Source organism: Sarcophilus harrisii, chromosome 1 (assembly GCF_902635505.1).
Source record: "Sarcophilus harrisii chromosome 1, mSarHar1.11, whole genome shotgun sequence".
Classification (NCBI taxonomy): Eukaryota; Metazoa; Chordata; class Mammalia; order Dasyuromorphia; family Dasyuridae; genus Sarcophilus; species Sarcophilus harrisii.
The window spans coordinates 706,174,153-706,194,713 of record NC_045426.1 but is presented as its reverse complement, the minus strand read 5'-3'; the positions used below and the strand labels follow the sequence as shown (position 1 = coordinate 706,194,713).

At 64.3% G+C, this 20,561-nt stretch overlaps 1 protein-coding gene across 1 annotated transcript; it reads right to left on the bottom strand.

Annotated features, from left to right (window-relative positions):
* Positions 1-70: 70 nt before the first annotated feature.
* Positions 71-9,434, bottom strand: GAS2L1 (growth arrest specific 2 like 1). The gene is made up of 11 exons (XM_031948815.1): positions 9,353-9,434; positions 8,795-8,992; positions 7,495-7,713; positions 6,243-6,422; positions 5,903-6,045; positions 5,513-5,800; positions 4,433-4,766; positions 3,441-3,910; positions 3,147-3,243; positions 2,420-2,678; positions 71-2,109 (listed from the first exon to the last, which is right to left on the bottom strand). The coding sequence occupies exons 1-11, from the start codon at positions 9,432-9,434 to the stop codon at positions 924-926; spliced, it is 3,456 nt and encodes a 1,151-aa protein (XP_031804675.1). The 3' UTR covers positions 71-923.
* Between the last annotated feature and the right edge of the window lie 11,127 nt (positions 9,435-20,561).

Here is a 20,561-nt window from a genome sequence, read left to right as displayed (position 1 = left end):
TTTGCTCCCCATCCGTGACCAGAGCTCTATCCATGGCAGCGCCACCTAGCGGCTCCCGGATGGTTCTCTCGATTTGCATTTTTATTTCTGAGACACCGGGGTTATTACCCAGAGCCCCCCCGCTAGCTGGGTTTGCTCCCCATCCGTGACCAGAGCTCTATCCATGGCAGCGCCACCTAGCGGCTCCCGGATGGCTCTCTTCCGCCATGATATCCGGGGGGACCCCCCCAGCTGCGGCCCCTCGGGCTCATCGGCCTCCATCCCCTCCCCGATCTCGGGAAAGGGCTTCTTCCGGCTTACACTAGGGTGGGGGGCGTGGCGGGCGTGGGGGTGCTTCCCTTCTGGAGACGAGGCCCCCCTGGGCGGCCGGACCGGAGGGAGGGCCCCCGCGGGCCTCAGATGCCCCTCGCCTGCCCCCGCCCGCCCGGGCCCCCTCCACCCCCCCAATAACCACACCGAGGGCGATGCGCGTTAGTTTACTCTCTGGAGCTCAGAATCTCTCAGGGCGGGGTTACAGAGCAGGGGGGGGTCGGCAGAGCCGAGGGGCCGCTCCTCTCACTCACTCACACACTCTCTCAATATATTAGATTTAAATAGATCTGCTATGCCCACTTGGGGGAGGGCGGGGACCACCCAGACGGCCTGCCGCCCCCAAGCCCTAGATCCATGCCGTACAGTCAGCGGGGTCCGCTCCTCTTTCCCTGACGCTGGTCCCCGGACTCAGGGCCGGAAGACGGACGGGTCCAGGGACCCAATTAGAACTAAGGCCACATAGGAAGGAAGAAGGGGTGGGTGGGGAACAAACTTAGGGGAGGGGCCATTGGGAGCCAACTCTGGCCCCCCAGCCCTAGCCCCGGGGTCCGGGAGGCGGGACCAGGGCCCCTCCGGCCGTAGCAGCAAGGCCTGGAGGGGGCTCGGATGGGTCACATCCAGGCCCCCTCCTCCCGCCTGCCCTCCCCCCTGGGCCCCGGAGTCAGGGGCTCGGGGAAGGCCGAGGGCAGGCCCTGCCAGGCTCTGTGATCGGCCGAAGGCCTTCGGGGCGCCAGCGGGGTGGGGATGCGGGATGGCTTCCTGTCGGGCTGGTTGTCCACCCGGGGGCGGGCACACGGCCTCAGCAAGTCCGCGGGGAGCCTGGCCAGCCCCGGCCCCCCGCGCTCGTCCCCCAAGCCCCCCGGCTCCGCCTCGCCCCAGCCCCCCTCGGGCACCTCCTGCACGTCATTGAGCGCAGGGCAGTAGTTACTCTCATCTGAAGAGCTGGAGAGCGCCGGCGCCCGGCCACGGGCTGGGGTCCTGGGGTCCCATGCGTCGCCGGAGCCGTTGGGGACGGCGGCCATCCCGTTGGGGGCCGGGCCCGGCCGGGGGGCCTCTCCGGGGGGGGCGTGCTTGCTAAAGAAGTTGAGGGAGGAAGAGGAGGAGCTGGAGGAGCAGTAGGCAGAGTCAGGGGCCGCAGGCTCGGGGGTGGTCTGGGGGGCTGGGGCCAGGGAGGCCCTTTCGGCCTCCAGCGCCTTAGAGTTGGCCAGGAACTCCTCCTCCAGGCAGCGGTAGAGCTGCTGCTCCTGCCGGGCGTCCAGCTGCAGGGGGGCCCGGAAGGTCCGAGCCAGCTCCTCGAGCTCCTGGCAGAGCGTGTCCACCACCTGCAAGGGCCGGGGGGGCTCCCGGGCTGCCACGGGCTGGGCCCGGGCACGGGGAAGCGCAGGGCTCCTGGCCCTGGGGGTGCTTCTGCCGGAGCCGCCGGGCCGGGCCCACGAGTGCTGCCCGTCTCTGTCTCGGTGGATGAGGAGCATGGTCTGGTCCTCGCGGCCCTGGCTGCGTGCCCGCCGGGCGGGGCTCGGAGCCGCCGGGCGGGCGTCCCTTCCACCTTGGGCCCCTCGGGGCCGGCCCCGCTCCTCCACACGGGGGCCGGGCCCGGGGCCCCGGTCCCGAGACTTGCTCCGGTGAGCCGGGGGTCTCCTGAGTGCCGCCGGGACCCTGGTCGCTCGCTGGCTGTTACTGTCCTTCCGGGGTCCTGGGGACCCCTCTTCTCCCCGGCAACAGCCCAGGATGCCACTCTGTGCAGAGGAGGCGGAGGAGTCACTGTCACCTGAGCAGCGGCGGGACCTCGGGGGCAGCCTAGGGGAGACAAGGGCAGCTGGGGTCGGAGGGCACGGGGCGGGGCAGGAAATCGGCAGAAGCCCCCCTTCCCTCATCTGCGGGCCACCCCTCCCCCATCCAGGGAACTGGCCCAGGGCCGCCTGGCCTGTTAGTTTGGGTTGCCATGGAGACAGGAAGCCTGCCACACTTTTTCCCTGGGAATGAGTCATGGGCGGGCGGGCTCTCTTCCTGCGGCCGGGACCGGATGCGCCGCTCCAGCCTGGGAGTAACCCGTGAGGGCCCAGAGCCTCCCTGCCTGCCCCACCACCCCGCCCAGCCCGGGCCCTACCTCAGCGGGTTGGACTGGCGCGTCTCCGGGCCATCCCGATGGCCCCGGGGTGGGGTGGAGGCCTGCGGGGAGCCAGTGCCCCCCGCCCCGAGCCGGGCCGGGAGCCCCTCGGGCCGGGAGCCCCTCCTCTCGCCCCCCGGGGCCGGGCTCCCTGCGTCTGGCCAGCGCTGGGCCCCGGGGCTGGAGGCTCTGGGGCTGGGGGCTGGCGACGCCTTCTGAGGGGAGAAGGTCAGCGCCCGGGGCTGGGGCAGCCGATGCGCTGGAAAGAGAGGGTCGGGTCAGCCCCCGCCCCGGGCCCCCTGGAACACACCCCCCGCCCCCCTGCACAGGTTAGGCCCTGGCAGTCAAAGGGGCTTCGAAAGCAGGCGGCCTGGGCAGCGCTAAGGGCCTCTCACGTCCCCTACCGGCAACCCCGGGCCCTCAGGCCCCCCCCAGCGGGGACCAAGCCCCGGCTCCCAGCACAGAGAGCGACAAGCAGAGCTTCCGAAGGAACCCATCGCCCCGAAAATGCTGGGGCCCATTCAGAACACACGCCCTGGGAGAGGGGGCCCTCACCCGGAAGGGCCCCCACTAATGAATCAGACCCAGTCCAAGTCATCAGCTGGAAGGGAGAGATTCAGACCCGGGTTCAAATCCAGGCCCTCCCAGGGCTTGGCAAATGCTGGGGCTCTGGCCCGGGGGGGGGGGGGCTCCCCCCGCCCACCTCCCTGCCCCCCACCGCACTCACACACGGAAGTGCAGCGGCACGGGTCGTGCTTGTCCAGGTAGTGCTCCAGCGTGTCCCAGCCTCCTCCCACCCTCACCATCACATGGCTCCGAAGGACCTGGGGGGAAGCGTCCGGTTCACCCACAGCCTTCCTTCCCGGCCCCGGCCCCCGGGCTGCAGGCCCTGGCCCCGGGTTCCCCTCCCTGGATGCTGCGGGGGAGGGGGGGGATGGAGTCGCTGACCTCTGCCCCCAGTCAGGGACCCCCCCCCCCCGGGTATGGACCAGCTGGGCAGGGCCCACAGGGAGAGACGTACCCGAACAAAGATGAGGGCGCTCGAGTCTCCCACTCTGTACTTGCCCTCTGACACCTTGATCATGGGGAACTGATTCGGGCAGGTGCAGTGGCCCAGGATCTCCCGGACCTGCGGAGACAGAGAGGCTGCAGCTGCGCCCCCGTGGGGAGGAGGGGCGGGGGACCCGGGGGCGGAGGCAGGGGCCGACACGGGAACGCCGAACCTCCCCCCCTCCCTCCCGAGGAGTCTGCCCCGTCTCTCCCTCCAGGGCGTTGGGGCCTGGCTCTGACCCCCCCCCAGTCCCGGCACACAGGGCTGGATGGATGGGGGGGCAGGAGGTACATTTGGGGGCCCCGATCGGCGGGATGCTCCCCCTGGACTCCGGCCTCTTGGCTCCCTGGCCTCCTGCCGAGGAGACGGGGCGATGGCCCGGCGGCAGCGGCCACGGCCTGGCGGGCCCTGAGAACCCCGGCCAGGTCCCTGACCTTTCCCTCAGCACCAGAAGCTTTTCCGCCTCTCGCTCCCTGCCCCCGAGAAGGAGAGATCCGGGGGGTCAGCGAATCTGGCGGCGAGATTTGGGGGGCATCCCCCCTTCCTGGCTTGGGGCCTCCCCCTGCACTTCCCCCTGCCTCTACCTGAGAGAATCTGAACCCCGGGAGCTGGGGGCCAAGAGGCTCAAAGGGCCAGGAGGGACCCTGCGGGCCAGGAGAGACCTTGTGGGTCAGGAAGGACCCTATGGTCCAACTGGTCCAAATCTCTCATTTTCCAAATGGAACCTGGGAGGGAAAGAGGAGCCCAGGACTGGAACCCAGAGTGTTGGGCCTAAGTGCAAATCCTGCCTCGGACACATGACTGCGTGAGCCTGGGCAAAGCAAGCCCCTCGCAGCCTCAGTTTCCCCATCTGTCAAACAGAGCTACCTCCCACACTGCTGGTGAGGACCAAATGAAAAACAACTTTTAAAGCACTCAGCAGCGCTGGGCGCGAGGCAGGAGCCATACTGCTAGCATTAGACCATGGCTGCCATCGTTAGTTACTGTCACCACATGAGGCAGAACTCGAATGCGGGGGGGCTCTGACTCGGAAGTCTCCCTGTTGCGCCCCCTGCCAGAACCCCGCTCTCCCTTCTCTAAGGGGGGCACAAGGGGCACTTCCTCTACATCCTCGCTCTCCCTGGCCAGGCCAGGAGTGGCCCCAAGGGCAGCCTCCAAAGCTGGGCTCCCAGGAGTCCCCAGGGCACATTTTCTGAGGCCGCCGGGAGGGCAGGAGAAAGGGGATCGGGGCAAGGTCGGGGCAGGGACCCCGGGCTGGGCCCCAATTTCTCCCCTGCGACCCCCGGGCTGTGGAGCCTGCACAGGTCAAGGACGACGACAACACTAAGGAGCAGAACCCAGGCCGCCTCCTCCCAGGACACTTCCGGTGGGAGCCATGGCCACCAAAAGCCCCGGCTCCCTGCAGAATCCCACTCCCCGGCCACCCCCCCTCAGCCCTCCCCCTCTGCCCCCCCAACCCTGCATTCAGCCCGAGCCCGTGCCCACTCATGAGCCCGCGAGGGAGGCTCAGGGCGTGAGCTCAAGCACTTCCTAGCTTTTGGGCCTCAGTTTCCCCAAGTGTAAAGTAGGGACAATAACAGCACCTCCCCTGCAGGCTGGGTCAGGTTCAGAGGATTCTTTTTTTTGCTGAGTCAGTGGGGTTCAGTGACGTGCCCGGGGTCACAGTGGGAAGTTAAGTGTCCCAGGGCAGATTTGCACTTGGGTCCTCCTGACTCCAGGCTCCGCCCCCTCCCCCAAATGATTCATTCCCAAGGTGTCTGGCACATAGTAGGTTTCCTTCCTCCCTCCCTCCCTCCCTTCCCGCCCTGTGCAGGTGCTGTCTGCCACACACAAGGCCTGGGGCTCCGGGATTCTCCCTGGCTGCTGGCAGCAGTGGAAAAGCTCAGAGGGGGCGTGGTCTGGCTCCGGGGAGGTGCGGGGAGAGCCCGCCCCCACCCCCACAGAGAGGGCCCGCCCCCCACCGAGGGTCCCCTCTGCACCCCTGACCCCCGCCGCCCAGTGCGGAGCCCTGAGACTAACAGATGCTTGCTCGCCAAAGCTCAAGGGACCAGGCCAAGGGGGGGCCGGGAGCCGGGGAGGGTGGCTGCCTTGGCCGGGCCGGGCCCTGGGACCCAGGCAGCCTGAGCGTCCCCACCCAGCTGGGCCTGATTCTCCCCGGCCACCGCCACCGCCACCGTGGCCCGGAAAGAAATAAGCAGGTGGGGCCTTTTGGCAGCCCTTGCTCGGGCTGCCCTCCCAGCAGCCTCTGCCAAGCCTGGCTCGGCCGGGGACTGCCTCTCTCGGGGCCCAGGCTGCAGAGCCCCCACTGAAGGGGCCTCCCCCCCGGGGCCCTAAAAGCTGGGACACCATGCCGAAGGGACTCCCCCTTCTCCTTTTGCCTAAACACCGGGTCCCGGGCCCCCCGGAGGCGGGTCAGCCGGCTGTCGGGAAACCTGGCCCAGGGCCCGGCGGCCGGCTGGGCCTGCAATTCCTCCTTCCTCGTTTCCTTCATCTGAAATCTGATACTGACAATTACGCCCCCCGGCGAGAAGGGTTTTCCGCTTCTGGCAGGAAAAGGCGGGGGGGGAACAGGCGCCTGGGGATGGGGGGCACGAGGCCTAAGGGGGGGGTCGGGGCGAACCCCACCCTGGGGCAAAGGCCTGGGCGGCAGGGCGGGTGGGGCCGGCCCCGACTCGGCCGCCCAGCCTCGGGTTTGCCCTCCTACGGGGTGGGAGGAGGGACCCTGGCCGCGCCAGGAAGCTCCCCAGCTCATTCCAGGAGTCAAGGGCTCGCCTCGGCGGTTCCCCTTGCCCGGCTCCGTCTCGCTGGGCGGGGGGGGATGCCGGGGCCGCTGGTCGCCTTCTCTTCTCCGTTGGATGGGGGGCCGCTCTTTGGTCCGGGCCACCCAGGAGAGGGAGGGTCTTCGGGGGGCTAGTTCCTGTCCTAATATGGTACTGGTTTTGGGGTTGCCAGCTGGGGCGGGGGCAAAAGGGGGTTAAAGATGCGGGGGTTCAGGGTAGGGAGAAGCCTGGGTCCGCCTAGGTTCGGGGAGGGGAGGTTGGGCGGGGAAGGCAGTTCGAAGCCAGGAAGCCCCTTGGTACCGAGCCTGTAAGGGGCGTTTTTGAGGTTCCCGGGGTCTAGGAGTGGGGGGAAGGGTAGTTGGAGGGAGACTGAGTTCGGTTGGGGTTGGGGGGGTTGGGGATGTTGGGCCAAGCGTAGAAGAGACGGAGAGTGGGGGGCGAAGGGGGAGGGGGGGGGGTTAGAAGGGGGGTTTGGGTCGGGGGGGGTGAAAGGGGTTGGGGGGAGGGGTTGAAAGGGGAGTTAGGGGTGGGGGGATTAGAAAAGGGGAGTTGGGGGGAGGGGTTAAAGGGGGGTGGGGGAGGGGTTAGAAAAGGGGAGTGGGGGGGGCAGAAGGGGGGGGGGAGGGGCTTAGAAAGGGGGTGAGGGCGGGAGGGGTTAAAAGGGGGTAGGGGGGAGGGGCTTGAAAGGGGAGTTGGGGGAGGGGCTTAGAAAGGGGGAGCAGGGGGGAGGGGCAGAACAGGGGAGTGGGGGGAGGGGCTTAGAAAGGGGAGCGGGGGGGGGAGGCTTAGAACGGGGAGTCAGGGCGGGAGGGGGCTTAGAACAGGGGGAGTCAGGGCGGGGAGGCTTAGAACAGGGGGAGTCAGGGCGGGAGGGGGCTTAGAACAGGGGGTGTCAGGGCTGGGAGGGGCCTTGGAGATAAACAGTTCCAGCTCCTTCATTTTACAAAGAAATTGAAAGCCAGAGGGCAGTGACCGGTCCAAGGCCACCACAAAAACAGAGCCCCCCATTTCTGGCTCCCCGGCTCTTTCCCCGGCCTCTCTCCCTGCCCGCCTGGGGGGCTTCACTAGGCTTTCTCCTGGGCAGGATCCATCTGCCCTGTGGGGGCGGGGCCTGCCTGGGAGAAATCCGACGGGGGCGGGGCCGGAGCTGGGGCGGGGGTCTCCCTCTCTCCCTCGGGGCGGGGGTCGGGCCGGAGGGGGAGGACGCCCGGCGGCTCGCGGCCCCCCGCCCCTCCCGCGCTCACCTGCCTCATCCCGCTCTCCCACCGCCATCTCCGAGCGCCGCCCGCAGCCCGGGGGCCCCGGCTCGGCCCGGGCGGCGCATGGCCCGCCCCGGGCCGGAGAAGGCCCGCCCGCGGCCCCGGGGGTCCCCCGGGGGTCCCGCCGCGCCCCCGCCTCCAGGCCGCCCTCCGGGCCTCGCTCCGGCGCCGCGCTGGGCGCAGGCTGGGCCCGGCGGGTCTGGCCTCGGCCGCCGGCAGAAAGAGGAAAGAAGCCCGGCCCGAAAAGCCCCGGCTCCCCTCCCCCGCCCTCTCTCCGGCTCATTTATTATTTTTCCCCCGACTTGGAGCTGGACCAGGGAGGCGGCGCGCACCGCTTAAAGGGCCAGCGCCCCGCGCAGCCCCGGGCCGGGGGCGCCCCCCGCCCCCCCCCGGGCCCGCAGCGCGGAGACGGGGACCCCGGGGCCGCGCCCGCGCCCACCTGCGCCCTCTCCGCGGGGGGCGCGGCGCCCCCCGGTCCGGGACCCGGGCGCCCCCGGAAGGTGCAGGACGCGGCTCCGGGTGGGAGGGGCCCGGGGCGGGGGGCGAGGGGCCGGGCCCTGGAAGCTGCCCCCGGCCTCCCGCGGGCCGCCCCCGCCCGGGCCGGAGCTTCCCCCTCTCTGTCCGCAGCCGCCCGGACGCCTGGGACTTCCACCTTAGGCTCCCGGGCCCGGGGAGGGGTGGGGGAAGTCCTTCCCCGAGCCCCCCGCCCCCCCGCCCAGGGGGAGGGGAGGCGGTCCCCGACTTGCCTCGGCCTTCAGGGCTCTCACAAGCCGCCCGCAGCCTGCGCGGGGCCGGGGACACTACGGCTTTAATAACGCCGGTGAGGTAATCGGCCCCCTCCCCCCGGGCCCCCTCCCCGCCCCCTCTCCCTCCCCAGGGCTGGATCCTGGCTGGCTGGTCTGGAGGTGAGTCACGCCCTGGGCCCCGAGCGAGTTTGAACGTTCAACGTTCAACCGGCTGCTCCGCCGGCGGCCCTGGGCGTGGGGGAGTGAGTGCGAGGGCGTCTGGGGGAGGGGGCTGCCCGGCCGGAGCGGGGAGGGGGCGCCGGGGGGGCCGCGGTCTTCCCTGGCCGGGGTCCGTGTCCGTGGGGGGGGCGAGGTCCAGAACCCGCGGCCGGACCCCGCCCCCACCCCTCCCTCGGGGACGCGGGGCGGGGGGCGGAGCGGGCGGGCAGGGACAGCCTGTTCCCAGCCCCCTCCGAGGCCTGCTCAGGAAAAGATACTTGGGTGGCGGGGGACCCTTTCCTGGGGGCCTGCGGGGGAAGGAAGGGACTGTGCTCGGTCACCTCCGGCCTGCGCCCGTTTGGCCTTGGCAGGGCGATAAGAGGCCGGGCAGCGGCTCTCGGAGCTTCCCAGCATGCACTCCGCGCCCGGTCCGGGATGGCAAATGCCCCTTAAGAAGCCTGGCGGGGGCGGGGGGAGGGGGGACAGGGCTTGGACCCCGGCCTCGGTTTCCTCCTCCGTACAATGGGGACGAGGGCTCCCTACTTCCCCGGGTGGTGGTGAGCGTCAGGGACACCCGGGTCTCCCCCCATAACGCGCCGCTACATCCCTCCTTCCCCCGAGTGCGGGACACCGGTCCGGGGCCCCGCCCCCCAGCGGCCGCCGCAGCCGCGCCCCTGCCGGGGCTCAACCGCCCCAGGGCTTATTTTCCAACAGAACAGGAGGGACCCGATCCCGGCCAACCAGCGCCCGGGAAATGCCGCCATCTGCCGCCCTGCCCCCGGGAGGGAGCCTGCGGGGGGGGGGGGGGGAACCCTCGGGGGCCGGTGGGATTTAGTCGGACCGGCGCCTCCGGGCTCCCAGGAAGCTCCGGCCCCCGAGGGTCAGTGACCCCCACAGACCTGCCCCTGCCCCAGGTCGCCGCCCTCTGTGTCCCCAGCGCCTCGAAATCCGCTTGTCCGGGTCCACTTTAGCTGAGAGCATCCCCCCCCCCATTTTTATAGGTGAGGTCGAGCCTCAGATGGCAGAGCTAGTCTGGGAGCTGGATTCGAACCCGGACCTAATCCCAACCGGAGCTCTCTGGTGCCCGGCGCTGGGCCTGCTTCCTCTGAGGAAGCTTGGCTGGCTCCCTTTGCTTCTCAAAGTGTCTGTTCTTCCCTTTGGCTTCCAAGCCCTCCCCAGCCTGGAGCCCCCCTCAGCCCGGCCAGGCCCCTCTCAGGCCCCCGAGAAGGCTCCAGACCGACCCGAGGGGACAGCCCCTCCCCCTTCCGGGCCCATGTCGGGGAACCTGACCGGCTGCCCCCCCTTGCTCTCCCCTCAAGGCCCAGCCTGGCTGCTTATGCCTGATCCCCCCCACGTTGGCTCTGAAATGGAGATGAGTCCTGCCTCCTTTGTGGTGCAGAGGGGGAAACTGAGGCGCAGAGAGGGGGAGGGGCGCCCTGCCTCGGAGGCCTCTGGGAGCCCAGCGTGGGCTGCGGGAAGGGCCTCCGGTTACGGGCGCCTCACATCCAGGCCCCTCGGGGCCCATAAAGCATTTTCTAACCTTGAAGCCCTGCTCAGTGGGGCCATTATTTTTAATTATTAGTTGGCTCTCGGGTCCCGGGGCGCGCCCTCTCGCCTCCCAGGCCCAGGAGAAGCAGGCCCAGAGCCGGGACCCACCCAGGGCTCTCAGACAAAGGGCCGAGCCGAGCTCTGCTGGGGGGCCGGGTGAGCTCATCACTTGGCCGAGGGCCCCCACCCCACCCTCCGGGCAGGAAGCGGAGACAAAGGCTGAGGGGCACCCAAAGCTTGACCCACTTGCAGCGGGGTCCTGGGCCAGGCTGCCTCAGGGGGCCCTGCAGCTTGGGCCCGGCCTCTCTCCCTCAGTGGGAGGGAAGGCCGCTGAGGCCGGAGCCTCCCCCAGGGGGTGGCCCCTCCTGTGTCCTTGGGGCCTCTTCCCTGTTCTAGTTGGCCCAGATCCTGCCCCCGGGGAGGGAAGAGCAGGGAACCGTGGCCCTGTTACCCCCCACAGCCTTCTCGCAGCGCTCGCTGACCCACAGAACTCGGCCGTCAGCCCCGGGCCAACCGCAGCGGGGGGAGAAGGGGCCACCAGACGGCCCCCTGGGGCACCGAGTGCCTGGAGCCAGGCCACAGGAGGGGGCTTCTGGGCCCTGGAGTGGAGAGAGATGGTGGCTGGGGGGGGGGGCAGGGCAGGCCTTCTGCGGGATGGATGGAGGAGAGGTGGTGGCTGGGGGGGGCCGGCAGGAGATGAGTGTGCTGGTGGGGGCAGGGCCAGAGCCGCCTCTGGAGGGCCCATGGAACCCGAGGGTCGGTCCTACTGGGGAAGAAATAGTGACTGGAATTTGAGAACCGGGTTCAAATCCTACCCTTGACACTCGATTCCTGGGTGAGCCAGCCCAGCCTGACGCCCCCCCACCCCCACCCCCACCCCCCAGCCCTTTGGCTCTTCAGGCCTTGGCCCATGATCCGGGACCAGCGCAGCCCGGCTGTGGATGCCAAAGGGGCCAAACTCCACTGGGCCCTTTGGGGTAAGAGGCGGCAGCGATCTCTGCGGCTCCTGGGAGGGGCCAAGGGCTGGTGGGGAGACCCTGCGTCCTCAGGGCCTGGTGCCTGGCCCAGATGGCGCTTAATAAATGCACGTGTCTGCAGTGCTCGAGGCCTGAGTAATGTGTGTCAGGGCCCTGCAAGGACCTTCCTTTGGGAAAAAGCCGAGGGGGAGGGGCCAGGCCGGCGCTATCTGCCCAGGGGCCGGAGCTTGCTGTGTGGGGGGAGGGGGGTGACCCTGGAAGGAGTGGCCGGTGCTGGGAGGGCCGGGGACGGGGCCGGGCCTGCGCTGGGACGGGGGGGGGGGGGGGGGGGGGGGGGGGGGGCTGTGAGGGCGGGATTCACGGGCCAGCTCCCCGCCTTGGAAATGCTGAGGCTCCTGGGGAGCGGCCCGGGCCCTCACTGGGGGAAGCACTTCAGGAAAATGGGCTAATTCCTGCCTTGCCTTCCGGGCCGTCCCAGAGACAGCATCTGTGTGGGCAGATTGGGGAGGCTGCCCCCCATCTCCCTGAGCCCGCAGCAGCCTCAGTCTCTCCTGCCAGGACCCCCTTTCCCTGACCTTCACCTGCCAGGCTCCTTCCCCCGGGCCAACTCCCAGCCTCCCCCGCGCCCCATGATCCTGGCCATGATTGCGCCCCAGGCGCCCACGCGCTCCCGATTGCTAAACCCGGCGGCCTTTTCCCCCAGTGCTCTGCCCCTGCCCCTGCCCCAGCGCTCGGGCTCCGTCCTGCCCCCCCCAATAACCTCGGCAGCCCCGGGGGTTCAGAGCCGGCGCCGCGCCCCGCCCACGTCCTGAACCCCTTATCTCTTCCCCCCAGACCTTCCCCCGTCCTGCTCCCTCTCACCCTGGGACCGACTCCCAGGCCGCCCCCTGTCCCGGCCGGGGTCCCAGTGAGCCCGGGGCCAGGAGAGTCAGACCCACCCTCAGACACTGGCCCCGGTCCGGCTCCCGCCTCTGTGAAATGGGCTAACCTGGGAGGCAGTGAGGGCCCCTCCCTCCCGGGTGGTGAGCACCAGGCACCTGAGAGCACTGAGCAGGGCCGGGCGGAGCCGCCGTTAATGATTGCAGCGAGTTACCCCCCCCCCCCCCCCCCAAAGCAGCTCGTCCCCCCTGGGACCCTCCGGCCCGGAGCCTTTGCTCTGCCCCTCCCCCCGCAGCTTGGAACCCCCAGCTCCCCCCGAGGGTCTTTCCCTCCGACCCCCCTTTTCCCACAATCCTCCGCGCTCTCTGCCCCAGTCGGAGGACTTGACTCCCCTGGGGCTCTTGTGGCTCCGCCTGAGCGGGAGCTTCTCGGGAGCTCCTGGGGTGGGTTTTAAGCCGGAAGCGACTTGGGGTCATGCGCCCCCCCCCCTTCAATAAGGGGAAACCGAGGCCCGGAGCTGCGAGGAGACGGAGCAGGCCGAGATCTGACGGGGGCTTGGGGATGGTGGGCCTGGCCCAGGCCTTCCTGTGTCCGCTAACTGAGCCCTCGGCCCCCGTCCCGGGGGGCTCCGTCCCAGGGGGGGCCGGGCCAGCGTCTCCGCCTCCTAACCGGCCTCTCGCGGCCCCACAGCGCAGGGTCAGGGCGGCTCCCTCCCTCCAGCCCCGGCGTCCGGCCTCCTGCCTCAGTTTCCTCATCTGTGGAATGGGCTGGAGAAGGAACCCTCCCATTTCTCCGTATCCCCCCGGGGCACCGGGAGACGGGGGAGGGGAGGGGGGGACATCTGGCTCTGACGGCCCCGCCGCCTCCTGGGCCCGGGTCCCTCCTCCGGAGAAGGCGGCGCTTGCACCAGCTCCCCCCAAGCTCGGGGGCCCCGGGCCCCTGGCCTGAGCCTCCTGGCTTACGCAGTAGCGGCCCCTGGCGGCCACTGGTGGGAACGGCCGCGGGGCTGGCGGGGGGGCCCGGAGTAAGCCTTTTCCGCTGGGAGACCCGGGGCCGCCTCGCTGTTCACAGCTGGGGACGCGACCCGCCCACAGCCGCACAGCTGGTGAGTGCCCGGGCCCGGGCGGGGGCTCCCGGCTCCCCCGGGGGGGGCAGCATCAGGCGGGTTTTGGAACGTCGGGAAGTCTCCGTTTCTTGCTCCTTTTTGTTAGGAGGGCGCAGCGCAGGGAGAGGTGTCGATGGAAGGAAGGCGGACCCTCGGGTCCCCGAGAGCGTCCCCGAGCGGGGCCGGCCCCTTCTCCTCGCCCAGCTCCGTGTCCAGCGGGAGACGCCCCTCCGAGTCCGGGCCGGGCCAGAGGGCAGAGGTCGCTGTGGCGGTGAGTAGGGCGGACCCCGCGGGGCCCCTAGCAGGAGGCAGCAATCACCCCTCAAGCATTTATTAAGCACCCATTGTATGCGGGACACTGCCAGAGCCTCCCTCTGTGCTTCGGGCCTCCCGGGAGCAGAGCGAGGGGCGAGAGGTGTGGGAGGAGACCCAGAATGCCCCGGGGCGGTTCCCCTCGGCCTGGGGGGCTCCGGGTCCCCTCCCCCCCCCCCCCCCCCCGCGCTCAGCCCCGAGTGGGGGCCGTTTGTGTCCCGCCTTTGCCAGGTGTGTGTGGGGGGGGGGGGGCGAGTGTGTGCGCAATAAAGCTGTAAATGTACAGAGCCTCGGGCCGGCCCGTGGGTGTCCCACGCCCCCTGGGACTCGGCCGGGCCGGGCTCAGCGCTGTGCCTGTGTCTGAAAAGCGGGCCCGCTGCGCTCTCCCTCGGCCGCCTCCTCGTCCTCGGGTAAACTGAGGCTCCGAGAGCAGGGGCAAAAGCCGGGACTCCACACGCTGATCCTGCCGCGGCCGCGCCCGGGACTCGGCCCTGCCCGCGGGTGACGTGGGGGGCTGGGCCGGCAGGTCCCCGGAGGGCCCCCCAGCCCCCGAGGGAGGGTGTGCTGACCGGCCGCCTCGGTTTCCCAGAAGCCCCCGGGCTCCCGGCAGTCCCAGCCCGGGAGGAGACGCTCAGCCCGAGGCCCGGCCTGGGCCCGAGTCCAGCGGGCCAGTTCCGGGAAAAGCCGGCCCTGAGCGCCCGCCGCCGCCCGGCAGCAGAACCCGCATCAATTATTGACGGCCAGAGTGGTTCTTCACGCTGAGGCGGCGGAAACCGGGCAGGGAGGGGTTGTGCTCGTCCCCCGGGGGTTCCAGCGGGGTCCCTGGGGCCCCACCCCCGTCCCACCCGGCCCCGGGCCGACCTCTGAGGGAAGCCGGGGTCCCGGGGCACAGGGACGGGGGCTGCACAAGCCCAGCCAGGGGCCGCCCCCTTGGAAGGAATCGGGGAGTCTCCTTCCATCCAAAACTCCCGGAGCATCGAGCAGCCCCGGGGGAAGGGGGACCCGCGGGGGAGGGGGCCCGGCGCCCCCCCCCCCAGCATCTGTCGGGACCCGGATGGGACAGGACACCCGAGGGCTTCTGGGACTGCCAGGGCAGAGCGTGGGCCGGTGACCGAGACCCTCCTGGCCCGAAATCCATGTCCCGGGAGCTTAACCTAACAGCAGTGAGAATGCAACAGAAAGGGGCAGCTAGGGGGAGCACTGGGGGGCCGAGTTCAAATCCGACCTCAGACCCTCAACACTTGCCAGCTGTGTGACCCAAGTGCCTCAGGGGGAAATAATAGAATATATATGTATATATATGGAATATTTGTGTAGAGGAGGGGAAAGAGTGAGGGAGAGGAAGAAAGGAAGGAGAAAGGGGTAGAGAAGAGAGCGGGGAATAGAAAAGGGGGGAAAGAGCAGGGAGGAAAGAGGAGAGAGAAAGAAGGAAGAAAAGAAAAGAAGGGAAGAATAGAAAAGAAGAAAGAAGGGAAGGAAAGAAAGAGGAGAGAAAAGAAATGAAAGAGAAAGGTTTGAGGAGGGAGAGAGGGAAAGAAGGGAGAAAGGAAAGAAAAGAGAAGGGAAGGAACAGAGAAGGGGGAAGAGAGAAAAGGGAAGAGAATATATTTCTAAAGAGACTAATAGAAGAGAAGCTGGAGGTGTGTGCAGTTGGAGTAGGAAGGCCATTGACAGACTGAGCATCCAGGCTTGGGGTAAATGACCCTACCCCTGCCATAAGATCATATCAAGGAGCATTTGTTCAGCTCTTGCTGGATGGCGGCCATAGGAACGTGTCCATGGGCCTGTGCCCACTGTCCTATGCCCATCTTCCATCGCAGCAGTACCTCTGGGCCACAAAAGCTGGGATGTCCTTGATCGTCCTTGGAAACGAAGGATGAGCACTCATTGCTAAGCAACCAGCCCACTCTCCCCCTCACATCCTTTCTTTGCTAGGATCCAACCGCTTGGGCTCAGCCCATAAATGTCTCCCCATTGCCGTTCTGGGTAACTCCGAATCTTACTCCCATAATTCCCTGCCTGACAGATGTGCTCCATTCTCAGAAGCCGGTTTGGTTTCTGGCTGATGCTTGGGAGCCCGGAAAGCCCAGGACAGTTCCCAGACTGCTCAGCCCCCCTACTCCTCTTCGATTTTGGGCCTCCTGCCTCCACAGTCCATTACCATCGATTGCTTTCAAAAACTTGCCTGTCCAACCACAATCATAATATCTGAGGCTCAAATACACTATACGCAGGGATCCCCAAGGGCCACCATCAACTCAGAACCACACAATGTTCTTTTTTAAAAAACACACCGACATTAAAATTAAATAGGCTGGGGAGGAAATGGAAAACCAGAACACTAATGCATGATTGGTGGAGTTGCAAACTGACGCATCTCTTCTGGAGAGTAATCTGGAACTAGGCCCAAAGGCCTGTAACATTGCATACCCTTTGACCTAGCAATACCACTGCTAGGTCTGTATCCCAGAAATCAGATAAAGAGAATAAGCATCTATGCATATGAAAATATAGCAGGTTTTTTCTGTGTGTGTGTGTGTGTGGTGGACAAAGAAACAGAAATTAAAGAATGTCTCTCAACTGGGAAATGGGTAAACAAATTGTATATTATTGTGATGAAATTTTTATTGTTTAGTTTCAATGATTTCCAATTCTTTGTGACCCAATATGGAGTTTTCTTGGCAGAGACACTGGAATGGTTTGTCATCTCTAACAGCTTATATTCCAGATGAGGAAACTGAGGCAAACAGGGTAAAGTGACTTGTCCAGGGTCACACAGCTAGGACGTGGCTAAGTAAGGCTGGATTTGAACTCCAATTTTCCCCGATTCTAGGCCCACTGTTTTATCTGTTGTACCCGTCTGATGGAATACCATTGTGCTGGAAGAAATGATGAGGGAGATCATTTCAGGGAAGATCTACACGAATTGACAAATCCCAAATGAACAGAACCAGAAGAACATTGTGCACAAGGTTCTATCCACACGGATACTGTAAAGACAATCAAGCTGTACTGTAAAACACGGAGCTACTCTGACCCAAGACAATTCCAGTGACCTTCCTAGAAAGAAAAAATCTCTCCACATCCAGAGGGAGAATGGATGAGCCCTGAATGCAGATTAAGGCAAACTTTTTTTTTTTTTTTAACTCTTATTTTTGTTTTATTTTGTAACATGGCTAATGTAGAAATATGCTTTGCATGATTTCACGTATATAATATCAAATTGCCTCCTCAAGGAGGAGGGAGACAGAATTTGGAATTCAGATTTTTAAAAAATGATAAAATTTTGTACATGCATTTGGGAAATATTTAAATAAAATCTTTTTTAAAAACTCAGGAATCATAGTTTAATCTGGTTCAGAAAGGTGATGGGCTGAGCTATTATTGATCTGAAACCTCTGGTCTATTAGGTAGTTTTCATCCACTTGGTTTTTCCTGTGTGGATAGTTAGAGCAAATTATTTGGAGGGATTCTGGATCTCATTTAGGCCTCATTCTCTCTATTCACAGGGGATGTCTCTCGGGCCTGGATTTTGCACTGGAGCTCACTCATGACAGTAATAAGCTTCTTCCTGTTTTGGGCCCAGTCTCTTACAGATTGGAATCCTCACTCAAATCTTGGAATCCTAGAATGTTACATTGGAAAGAGACAATGCTGTCAAATTATTTCCCAAGATCCTCGCCAGCTCTAAATATCCTTAACTCTTGGTATCTCAGAGGGGACCTTGTAGGATATTCAGATCAGACCATTTTACAGATGGAGCAACGGAGGGCCAGGAAGGGAAAAGGATCTTAGCCAAGACCAAACGAAGGCAGCGTCAACATAGAGCCCGGGTTCTCCCCGACGCCCACTGCCAGGAGGGTACATTTCTCTATGGCTTTAAGCTCTGCACAGTATTTTATGTGCATGGTCTCATTTAAGCCTCACTGTAACAATTCACTGAGGCGGCTGCTACACCACCCCCCATGAACAGATAAGCAAACAAATTAAAAAGTGATTTGCCGAGTCCCTTCCCCTCTCTGGGACTCAGTTTCCTCATCTGTAAAACAAAGGGCTCAGAGGAAACTTCTGAAACAGGCTTGCCCAGCCTGAATCCTATGTCATTGGGAAAGTTACTGAAATAAATAAATGCATATGGAATAAAACATTGATAACAGTTGATAAAACATTGATAATTGCTTGGACTGTGATACTCTGGCTCCCTCCCAAAGCCTCCCCTTCCTACCTGTGGGCCCAAAGTGGCCACTCCCTGAGCCGGCAGAACTCTGGGCTCCTAAGGGCCCTGGATGCTTTGTGGCCTCCTCCACCGCAGGCCGCACTCAGTTGGGTGTGACGGAGGCATCCATTCCCCCAAGGTGACTGGGACGAGGTCAGGCAGGCTCGGGTATCCATCGGGGCACCTGGGGAAGTCACGGGGGCAAGTGGGAAGCAGAGCGGTTCCTGTGTGAGCCTTTTCTGGGCCCCATCAGCACAACGGGGATACGGGCCCTTGGTTCCGAGAGAGCCCATCCCCGGCTCCCAGCACCACTCCTTGGCCCTAGGAACTGGGGCCAGGGGTTCAAATCTTACCTCCCATCGTGCAGGTACTGGAGGCAAGTCACCCTCCCAGAGCCCAAAAGGAGATGAACGACCTTATACATGCCCCCGAGACTGCCAGGACTTTGAAGTTAGGAGGGATATTGGGGCCATCTTATCCAAATCACAATGGAAATAAAAATCCCCCCAGTGGATCCCGATGGCCATCGGCTTCTGCTGGGAGACCCCCTGGAGGAGGAGCCCCCGTCCGCAGGCTTCCTTATGGATGAGGAAGCATCCCCAGGCAGCATCCTCCTTCCCTCCCGGGCTCCTCATTTCTCCAGCTCCTCCAAAGACAGCTGTGATAAAGTTACTGTACGTCATTCCTCCTTCTCTCTGATGCCTCGGGGCCACCTCCCTTCTCTAACCATTCAATGGGGCGATAGCTGGTGTACCCGCCTTGCGCGGGTGACGGCCCCAATCCCCACGTGAAGCCCTTGGCCAGACTGGCCAACGAGCTGCCGGAAGCACGGGAGCACATGCCCGCCAAGGAAGGGACTTGAGACAACTGACTCCTCCCGCCACCGGAGGCGGGACTTGAATCATGGTCCTCCGAGTGCTCAGAGTCAGGAGTCTCTTGTTTAGATCTTACACTGGAGTTTTGGTCCATGCCTGGTCATTCTCCAGGCCACGGTCCGCGGCTCTGGATCACCTTCGGACCGGTTCTCGGGGTCTGTGTTGTTCTGGTGACTTCACTCTGTGTCTGATCACGTCAGTCTTTTTAGGATTCTCTGTCTCCTCCGCGTCGAACGGGCATCTCTCAGCACAGAATGCTCTGACGCAGTCCCGGCCTTTTCACTGGGACCACCACCCCCGCCCCCAGCAGTCCTGGGAAAGGAAGCTCTTTGCTTTTCCCACAGCTTCAGCCACCCAACGGGCTCCTGTGTCACCAAATCCCCCTCCACATCCAGCAAAGAAAAGGCCGACTTCAGGGGAAACCATTGGCCGGCCCCTACAAAGCCTCATCTTGGGGAAGAGGTCAGCCGCGGTCCCTTCTTCCCCGGCCCCAGACTAAAGCCTTGAAGGCGCTCCAAGGCGGTGGATCACACACCCAGATGGCCCGAGAACAGGGAAAGCTCAGTGCTCACAAACGCTCTTTTCTCAGTCGCCCAAACACGAGTCTTCCAAACCCAGAGAATGGGCTGAGCCACCAGCAAAGAAAGAACCGTTAGTCCGGGAGAGCAAGGGCTCTTTGGGCCTGAATGCACTTACCCAAACGACGCCCACTGCAGCCTTCACCGCACGGAAACCTTAGGGACAGAGCCAGGAACTGCATTCTGGCCGGTTCCGTCGGCGGACCCTCCTGGCTAAAGTGTCCAACTAAAGAAGCTGGGGTGGGGAGGAGGGGAGGTTTTCAGGTTGTTCCCACCCAGACGGACAGCCGCCACCATGGCTGGGGCCGGAGGTCACCCCAAACTCACCGTTCCAGAGTAATGCTTTCTGGGCCAAGTCCTACAGGAGGAGGTTTCTATGTAAACGCTATCTAATGATTTCCCTGCTCGAGGGTGGCTCTCTCCCCGACACCGAGACAAGAATCCAAATTTTTCCAACGGGCTCAGGTGGGAGGCTGAGCCCAGGGAGGGAGGAATAGGTCAAGGGAGAAGAGAACGGAATGACCTCCCTTCCTTTCCTAAAGCCAAGGACCAATGCTCATTGTGCCATTTTCCTTTCGACACATCCACATGAAAGCTGCTTCCAAGGCTGTGAGAACAGCCAGACCACAGGCTGGGTTCACACCCGTGAAGGGGTCACACCACAGGTTGGGTTCACACCCCAGAAGGGGTCAGACCACAGACCAGGTTCACACCTCTGAAAGGGTCGGACCACAGGCCGGGTTCACAGCTGTGAAGGGGCCGGTACATCGGTGACAGGGGAGGGCAGGAAAAGCCACTTCTGTCAGAAAGCTTTCTATACAAATGCTACCTGCCATTTAACATATACTTTAACACATTTAACATGTATTAGACTACCTGCCATCTAGGGAAGGGGGCGGAGGCAAGGAGGGGATAAGTTGGAATAGGTTTTGCCAGGGTCAATGCTGAAAAATTACCGTGTGTGTTTTTATTTACAAATATCTGTCAGACTTGTTAGGATTTCTTGGGGAGCTCCAGTGGGAGACTTCCAAAGGCCCGCACCCAGTACAGTCCCAAGCTAGGTCCATCTTCCTTCTCTGCCCTGCCCCCGTCACTTGGGGCACTCCAAGGATTGCATTCATGCTTAAACCAAAATCCTTTGAAGCCATCCAGGCAGACTGCCCAACAACGGGGCCACTTCAGTACTCAATGATTCAATCCAAAATCCAACCCCCTTTTCTTTTTGGAGCTAGAAAACAGCCAAGGCAGACTGGGAATCCAACCCTGAGTCCTTCGGGCTCGTCCCATCCAAAGCACAATGTGGCCGTCTATGCTGTTGCACTGGCCCAGAAAATAGCCCGTCCCCGATTTTGCTTGCTCAGCAGAAACCCCCCCCTGCCCATTTTGCTGATGAATGCTGAGGAACAACAGCTTTACAATCGCCCTTCAGTCCCCCACTTGAGCCCCGAGGACCAGAAAACCATTTCCTTAATCACACCAGACCTTGGGAGTCCCCAGTGGCCTCAGAGGGTCTCCAGTCCCATGGCCTCCCACTAGAGGCCCGTTGTGGGACACAGCTACTGTCCCACAACTACGCCGCTTTACTGCCGTGAACCCGGCTAGTCTTCCCCCAGCGTTC